General features: G+C 60.6%; 1 protein-coding gene across 1 annotated transcript; it reads right to left on the bottom strand.

Annotated features, from left to right (window-relative positions):
• Positions 1–433: 433 nt before the first annotated feature.
• Positions 434–6,596, bottom strand: CDC42EP2 (CDC42 effector protein 2). The gene is made up of 2 exons (XM_004618413.2): positions 6,478–6,596; positions 434–1,699 (listed from the first exon to the last, which is right to left on the bottom strand). The coding sequence occupies exon 2, from the start codon at positions 1,431–1,433 to the stop codon at positions 804–806; it is 630 nt and encodes a 209-aa protein (XP_004618470.1). The 5' UTR covers positions 1,434–1,699; positions 6,478–6,596; the 3' UTR covers positions 434–803.
• Positions 6,597–8,726: the final 2,130 nt, after the last annotated feature.

The raw sequence follows: 8,726 nt of genomic DNA, 5'->3' as shown, positions 1-8,726 counted from the left end.
TCCCGGGGGCTCCTCGTGTTCCCCGCTGTGGGAAGTCACCTCACCTGCTCCCATGGTGGATATCCTTCCCCCCGCAGGAAGGCGAGCTGCAGGAGCCCGAGGTCACCTCGGCCTGGCACTGCCAGGCTGCCCAGTGCACCGTCCCTGCCCAACACAGAGCTCGAGGGACAAACCGGCTGATGAGCCGATGCCCAGTGCCAGGCCTGCCCCCGCCCCTGCTGTCAAGCTGCAGAAGTCGGGGCTCCCTCACCCTCCGCCCGGGTCTCCCCCGCCGACAACCCGCTCTCCAAGGCTGGCTCTGCCCTGGCCAAACACCTGTATCTGTGTCAGAACGTCGGCCAGGCACTGGGGAGGCATCTCTGCCAGCCTGGCCCTCGGCTGCGGAGCCTGGTGGCTTCCCTGGAACCTGGCACAAGAGAACCGGAAGCACAAGTACCAGCAGCAGCAGCGAGTTTTATTGCAGCCAGAGCTCCCTGCTGGGGGCTGAGGCAGAGAGACTGAGTCTGTGCCCCGACTCTCCCCTCCCCCCAAAATCAGGGCATCCAACCAGGCTGAAGGGGAATAAAAATGGGGCCTCTGAGCAGAGCTTACATCCAAGGTTCTGAGGGAAGGAAGGGGCTGTTGATGTCGGCGGTCCAGGTGGTCCTTGTCACTGAATTGAGCAAATGTCCTGGTGTCACTTGGGGGGAGCCCGAAGGCGCCCCCTGCTGGCAGAGGAGGGTGCAAGGAGGCGAACAAAGGCTCCTAGTGAGAAACGGCAGGAGTTCAGCTCAACTGGGCACCCTCCTGGCCCGCCCTGGGTCCTAGGTGGGGAGCTGCGTGTGGTCCAGGTCCTGGTCCATGATCTGGAGGACGTCATCCAGGATGGAGGGGCCCAGATCCACGTGCAGCGAGAGCAAGGAGCTGGCGTGCGACAGGAAGGGCTCCTCGGACTCCGAGTCGGGGCTCAGCCCGTTGTGGGCCGAGCCGGCCTCCGGCATTCTCCAGATGTCCACGCTGGCCGCCTCCTGCGGCGAGGGCTGCGGGGTCTCCAGGTGCAGGCGCGGGGGCTTCGGCGGGGCCTGCGTCGGGGGCAGGGTGAGGGCCTGGGGCCCCCCGATGACGGGGAGGGAGATGGCGTTCTTGAGCAGCGGCGACGGCCCGGTGGGCAGCTCCCGCGTGCACAGCGTGGCCGTGCGCGTGAACTGGAAGGGGAGCTCGAGGGCGTCCTCGTCGGCCCCGTCGGGCGCCGTCCCGGGCAGCAGGTGCAGCTTGCCCTGCAGGAAGGAGATGTCTCCGAACATGTCGCCGTCCCCGCCGCTGCCGATGTGGATGGTGTGGCGGAAGTCCCCCAGCGGGGGGCTGATCATGTCTGAGGACAGCAGGTCCCGCAGCTTCTCCTTCTTGCCCTTGCGGCTGCCGCGCTTCAGGTAGATGGGCACCTTGGTGGACATGGTGGCAGGTCGCTGGGCCCGGCTGTCCGGCCCGGAAGTGTCCCAGTCCCGGGGAGCCCTCCGGTCACCGCCTCTCACACCTGCTCAGGGCTACGCCTGGGGCCTGGGCGTGACCACAGTCAGCGGGCCGGGGGCATCAGAAGGGTCTCCCCAAGTCCAGATCTCCCCGAGGCTGGACAGTTCTTCTGAAACCCCGGCGGAGCGGAAGGTGGACAGCGCCCTCTGGCGGCGGGAGACTTCCCCGTCACTCTCTGGGGCCTGAGAAGCTGAAACAAAAGAGCAAGTCAGGGACAGATGGACAGACAGCAGCGGCCAGCCTTGTCGCTGACCCTCTCAGACCCTACCGCAGGAATCAGGGACACGCAGGTCACTGGCAGTCAGTGCCTCCTCCCTGTACTATTAGGGAAACTGAGGCCTGAGTGACAGGCCAGAGGTCACACCCAAAGTCGGTGTCTAGCCCTGGGTCCCGGGTGCCACACCTTACCATGGTGATTTGAGCGCCCGACACACCACCAGGGCGCGCTAAACATGACAGATTCCAAATGGGGGTGGGGGGGAGTTGGGGGGTAGAGTGTTAGTATAGCGGGTAGGGTATTTGCCTTGCATGTGGCTGACCTGGGTTGAATTCCCATGCAGAGCCAGGAGTAACCCCTGAGCTTCTCCAGTGTGACCCAAAAAGAAAAAAAAAAAAAAGGAAAATCTGCCAAATCGAGGGTTGGGGGCTCAAACTTGTCTCATGAATTCCTTACCAGACCCTGGACTGAGCTCTCACATCCTACCACGCAGACCACACAGGAGGGCTGAGGCCGGGCCCACCCTCAGATCCACCAGGAGGGCAGTCCTGATTTCAGGGCTCCAGAGGGAGGGGCAGAAGCTAATAACATGTGTCCCTTTGGAGCTGAAAGAGACATGGATTTGAGGGAGGACTGTGGGTGAGCGTGGCATTTTGCTGAGCTCTCTGCAAACACATCTCATTCAATCACTTTCTGTCACCCCATTTTATTTTAGCTTTGGGGGCCACACCTGGCTGTGCTCAGGGATCACCCCTGGAGGTGCTTCTGGTGACAGGATAGAACCCAGGTTGGCCACATGCAAGGCAGGTGTCTTTCCCCGCTACTATCTCTCCGGCCCTGTCACCCCAACTTGAAATAAGAGCTATAAGACTAAGGACGGGGCTCCATGGTAGAGCACAGGCCTTAGCTCCTCTGCACTGCAAAAGAGAAGGAAGGAAGGAAGGAGGGGAGGGAAGGAAGGAAAGAAGGAAGATGGAAGGAAGAAGAAAGGATGGAAGTCAGGAAGGAAGGAAGATGGAAGGAAGGAAAGAAGGAAGATGGAAGGAAGAAGAAAGGATGGAAGTCAGGGAGGAAGGAAGGAAGTAAGAAGGAAGGAAGGAGGAAGGAAGGAAGGAAAGAAGGAAGAGAGGAAGAAAGGAGGAAGGAAGGAAGGAAGGAAGGAAGGAAGGAAGGAGGGGAGGAGGGAAGATGGAAGGAAGGAAAGAAGGAAGATGGAAGAAGAAAGGATGGAAGTCAGGAAGGAAGGAGGAAGAAAGGAAGGAAGAAGGAAGGAAGGAAGGAGGAAGGAAGGAAGGAAGGGAGGAAGAAAGGAGGAAGGAAGGAAGGAAGGAAGGAAGGAAGGATCAGAGCTACAAGACATTTTAGACGAGATTCCCACAGGCCCTGCCGAGAGAAGTAAGACGCGAGAATACAGGCTGGAAGGTTCCATCTATGAGCAGTGCTCAGCTCCTGTGTGCTACCCGCACACGCGCACGCACAGGCCCGCCTGGGTGGCACCCTCCGTCGGAGCAGAGGAGAGTATGGAAGCTCGAGGGTGCGACCCCGCCGGCCTTGTGGGGGTGAGGGCAGGAATGCGCGGGGGAGGGAAGGCGCCCGATAAAGATACCCTGTCTGGGCCAGAGAGCGGGGAGGCCGCCTGCCTGCACGCAGCTGACCCAGGTTCGACCCCCGGCATCCCATAGAGTTCCCCGAGCTCCAGCAGGAATGATTCCTGAGTGCAGCGCCAGGAGTAACCTCTGAGCACTTCTGAGTGTGGCCCCAACCCTACCCCAAATGACTGATCATATTTGGTTTTGTGTCCAGAAGGTGACACATGTGACAGAGTGGTCACCAATGTGCCAGGGAGATGGCTCCATGTGCAGGAGCGCAGGCCTGGCTTGGATTCGATCCCTGGCACCGCCTGGTCCTGCAGGCACCAGGTGATAGAATTTTTTGTTTGTTTGGGGTCACACCAGGCGGTGCTCAGGGCTCCATCTGGCGGGGACTCTATGCAGAGCCTGGGTCCAAACCCAGGTCAGCCACAGGCATCCTATGTGCTCTTTCAGGAGGCTTTTTCCCTTGTTTGGACTTTGCATTTAGGGGGCAACCTCCGTTGGTGTTCAGGGGCTACATCCAGCTCCGTGCGAGGGGAAGGAGGGGTGCGGGGCTGCTGGAGATGCTCAGGGGAACGGCTGCCAGGGATCAAAGCCTGAGTCAGACTTCTCCCGCCCTGTGCAGGGCCCCTGGTGCATACTTTCCTAAGCGGGCTGGAATTCTTCATCGGAGGCATATCTTTTTTTTTTTTTTTAATGAAATTAGAGAGTTAAACTTTTCAGTGTGGAAGAAAAACAATCCCCAGGAGGGGTGTCAGTGGCTTTAAGAGGAAAAGGTTGGGGGGGGGGCGGGGGCTGCTGACACACCCACACCCGACAGCCCAAGTGTCCAATCAGAGCAAGAAAGACCTAGTCGGGGTCCCCAGTGGGGAACCAGAGGCGCCCACCCTCTCCCCCAGCATGCTCCTTCCGGAGGGTCCCCCGTGGGACGGGGTGGGGGGAGGAGGCCAAAAGGGGGCTAGTAGTGGAAGCAGGAAGAGGGGGCAGAGCGGCAGCGCCCCTCGGCTCTCTCCCCCAGCCCTGCTCCTCTCTCAGGAAGCCCCACCCAGGACCGGACACCCGGGTCGGGTCTCGAGTTCCTCCTCCCGGAGCACCTGCGACTGACAGGAAACAAAGAAACGACCCGCGGGTGTTCGGATTTCAGCCACACAGGGGCGGGGCAAGGCTGGAGGGCGTGGTCTTGAAGCAGCTGCTCATTGGCTCGTCCCCTGGAGTCCCGCCCCCTCCCCACAGGCCACGCCCCGACCCGGCGGACACGCGTCCTCTCCGCGCCCCTCGCTGGCAAGATGTCCCGGGTAGCTTTTCCTTCCTTTTCAACGCTGAGATAGGGTCACTGATGGGATTTGCCCGGAACCTGAGCCAGGTCCCTCCCCACTTTGCAAAGCCCTCCGCCCCCCTTTCCTGTTCCCCCCATGGCCGCCAAGACAGCCCAAGCGTTTCCACAACAAATCGGGCGTCCCTGACAGCTGTCTCACTCTCGGCCAGATGGACCCGCCCAATTCCAGATGTGGGAGACTCGACACTGGGGGGAAGGGGTGGGTGCGCCACCCTGGAGGGGAGCAGGGGATTACAACTCTCCAAGTATTCAGACTTGGCACCGGCCCGCAGGCCAGCTGCCCGCCCTGCTCTCATTCCAGCGCGGCCAGCCCCAGAACAATAGGTGGCATTCCTGTCCCTTCAGGGGGCAGAGGAAGGGTGGGCACTGAGGCCCGGCCCCCTGGATCTGCTGGGTGAGCTAAAAGAAACGGTTTCCAGCTGTGCTAGAACCACGGGGTCCTCAGGCCGTCTCTGTCCAAATTCTTGGCTGCAAGCATGGGAAGATAGACCAATCCGCAGGATCAGGGGGCTGGGAGGAATGGGGGGCCCCAGCAGCGGGAGGGGTACACGGGGCCCAGCCCAGCCCCGTGGGCTTGCTCTGGACTGGAGCCAGAACATCATTCAGAAAAAAAAAAAAAAAAAAGGCTTCCTGGAAGCAGATTCTGTCCACTCCCATCTGAGCCACACTCCGCGTGGCCTTTCAAGGAGCAGCCCCCTGACCTTGAAATCCCAACACCGACCTTGAATCCCTCGACCTGGGAGCCCCTGCAAGGCGCTGCCCTCCGCGCCTCCCCATCCCCCTCTTTCCCATCTATAGACAATCACGCCCGGAACCTAAGGTCCCTACAGCCAGACTCCAGGGGATAGCGCCAAGGTACAACTGCGGTTCGCGGCCAGCCACCGACAGCCCCTCATTCATTCTGCAAGGAGCTGCAGGATCTTCGTCCAACAGGCTGGTTCTCCCGCACGCGGCTCCCAACAAGACCGAAAACCAACGCCCTCCCCAGAAGCCGACCGTCTGCCCCCCGCCACGCGTCCCCACCAAGCCCGAGGGGGCTCCCCTGGCCCGCTGCGGGGACTCCCGGGTGCGGGTGGGAGCGGCGCTCCGATGCGCGGCCGCTAGGTGGCGCACGCCTCCCTCCATGCGGGTGTCCCGGAGGGATCCGGGCGCGCTCTGGGGTCTCCAGCGCGTCTCGGGCTCTCGGCCGGCCGGCGCCCCCTTCGCCACCGCCGCCGCAGCGGGCGGCTCGTAAACGTACCCGATGCAGATATTATGGGGGCGTGTTTTCTTCTCAAGGGGGCTGCTGGTCTTCCAGCCGGACAATAGGGGCGAGCGGAGACCCAGCTCGGGTCTCCCAACCCTGGGAGGAGCCTCCCCGCAGCTTTCCGGCCTGGGCGCTGTCCGAGTGTCCGCTGGGCGCCCAGCCAGAGCTCGAGCGTGCGGGCCCCCGCCCCTGGCTCCCGCGGGGCCGGCTCCTGAGCCCCAGCTCGGGTTCCAGCGCCCTCCCCGGCCTCGGCTCGAGCGCAGCCGCGCTCGGATCCGTTTCGGGACAGTCGCGACCGCCGCTAAAGATAGGAGCGACACCTCACCGTCAGCTAAAAATACGGCAGGGCGCTCCCGCGTCTCGGGGTGGGGCAGGGGCTCCGGCTCGGAGCGCGTGTGAGGCGCCCCGCAGGCAGTGGGCTGCGGGATGCATGGGCGGAGGCCGAGGCTGGGAGGAAAGGACCCGCGCGGAGGTGACATCGGCCCCGAGCGAGCAGCGGCGGGGCCCCACGGTGATGGGGCTCTCGGGGGGCGGGGGGCTGTCGCGGCCGAGCTGCAGGGTCCCGGCCAGAACTCACCTGGGTGTCCGCTGGCTGCAGCTGCGCGGGCTGCAAACACTCGGGAGCTGCTCGGCTCCCAGACGCCAGCCGACTCGCGCTGCGAACTCGCCCGGCCGCCCGCGGCCGCGCCAGCCCCGCCCCCGACCCGCAGATCCAATGGGAAGGCAGCACTACGTGACCACGCCCCCGATCACGCCCCCGGCTCGCAAGGATCCTCCTTTGGAGGCGCGGAGTCCGGGGTCCAGGGCTGCTCCCAGCCCCGTCGGGTCCAGGGTCCAGACGCTGCGGGTGTCTGGCTAGACTCCGCAGAGTCCGCCGGAGCTTGGGGCTCCCTTGGTTCTAGAAGGAAAGAGGGGGCCTGGAGGGACAGAGGGTTGGACGCTCGCCTTGCACGATATTCCATATGGCCCCCAGAGCCCCGCCAGGAATGATCCCCGAGCACAGAGCCAGGAGTAAGTCCTGAGCACAGCCGGGTGTGACCAAAGAGAGAGAGAGAGAGAGAGAGAGAGAGAGAGAGAGAGAGAGAGAGAGAGAGAGAGAGAGAGAGAGAGAGAGAGAGAATGAATGAGGGGGAAGCAGCTGGAAAACGTTCTTGGCCCAGTTGGAACCCTCGGAGTTGGCCTGGGAAAGTGCCCACACTGTATGTCCAGAAACTGCTAAGGAAATGAATGAAATCTTAAAGCGTCGGCACTGAACTATTACAAAATTGCAAGAGCAAAGACTTTATTCTTCCCTAGAAGAGATGACATTGGGGGTCTGTGGGCAGTGGTTTGGGCATGCCGGCCTGGCTTCTGGGGCGTGGGTGGGATCTACTTAAACTGGTTCTAATGCTGAATTGTTTCTTGGTTCATTCCTACAGTGCTGAGAGCATTCGGTGAAGGGTAGGCCCTCGGGGTGTTGGAGAGGATGTTCCTTTTTTGTTGTTTTATTTTTCCGTTTTCGGCCACCCACCTGGCATTGCTCAAAGGTTTCTCACAGGAATTACTCCTAGGCTGCTTCAGGAACCATGTGGGGTGCTGGGGATTAAACCGGAGTTCTCTCGTGCAAGGCAAGCACCCTGTCCGCTGTGCATCGCTCCTGCTCCTGGATGATTTGAAGTTCTTATCCTGAACTTTTGTCATTCAGTGACAAAAGTTCATTCCTTGTTAAAGGCCTCATCTCCTGGCTGGGAATTCAGGCTCTGATCACCCTAAGTGTACCTGATAACCTGCTGGACAGGTGCAGGGGAGAGTGGTGGGACCCCGATTTCTGGAGGGGTGAAGTTGTGAAGTTTCCATGTGACTAGAACAGAAAAGCTTCCGTGCTGTCAATGCGGAAGTGACTCTGGGTGCCTCCTGGAAGAGGAAGATGTTGGTGTCGGGGTAGGGCCAGCCTGTTCTGGAGGGAGGGAAGGATGGGGAGAAAGGGAGCTTGGGAGGGGGATAAGGTCCCCACCCTACCACCCAGCACCTCTTCTCATCTGTGGGTTCTGTTGCTCAGCAGCCAAGATAACAGAGGTCACAGCTGGAATTATAATTGTAAAAAACTGACATGTTTTTGTCTGTTTGTTTGGGGGGGGTCATGCCCTATGATCCTCAGGGTCCACTCCTGCCTCTGTTTGGGGGTTGGTCCCATTAGTGCTTGGGAATTCATGCAGTACCAGGGATCAACCAGGGCCTTCTGCATGCTAAGCATGTGCTCTCATTTCTAAATAAAGAAATTTCTCATATCTAGAAAGCCCTAGATAACCAGAGAAACTGAGGCCGGAGTGATAGCACAGTGGGGAGGGCGCTTACCTTGCATGCCGCTGACCCAGGTTTGATTCCTGGCACCCTGGATGGTCCCTTGAGCCCTACCAGGAGTGATTCCTGAGTGCAGAGGCAGGGGTAACCCCGAGCACTATGAAGTGTGGCCCCAAAACTAATAATTATAGGGAGATTGGGGCTGGAGAGAGAGCACAGCACGTAAGGCACTTGCCTTGCAGCTGACCTGAGTTCACTCCCCCAAGAGATCACCCCTGAGGGGCTGGAGGGATAACACAAGCGGGTAGGGCATTTGCCTTACACGCAGCCGACCCAGGTTCAATTCCCAGCATCCCAGAGTAATCCCTGTGCATTGCCGGGTGTGACCCAAAAAGAAAAAAAAAAAGAGAGATCACCCCTGAGCTGGGTGTGGCCCTAAAGCAAAACAAATTAGGGAGACCCACCTGGGGAGGGGCCCAGCACTAGCCACTCGCCTTGCTTGTGTGAGGCCCATCGCCCCATCCAAACACGGCACAAAGAGAAATA

This window comes from Sorex araneus, chromosome 6, assembly GCF_027595985.1.
Source record: "Sorex araneus isolate mSorAra2 chromosome 6, mSorAra2.pri, whole genome shotgun sequence".
Lineage (NCBI taxonomy): Eukaryota > Metazoa > Chordata > Mammalia > Eulipotyphla > Soricidae > Sorex > Sorex araneus.
The sequence above is the reverse complement of the archived record's forward strand: the minus strand, read 5'-3'. Positions and strand labels throughout refer to the sequence as shown.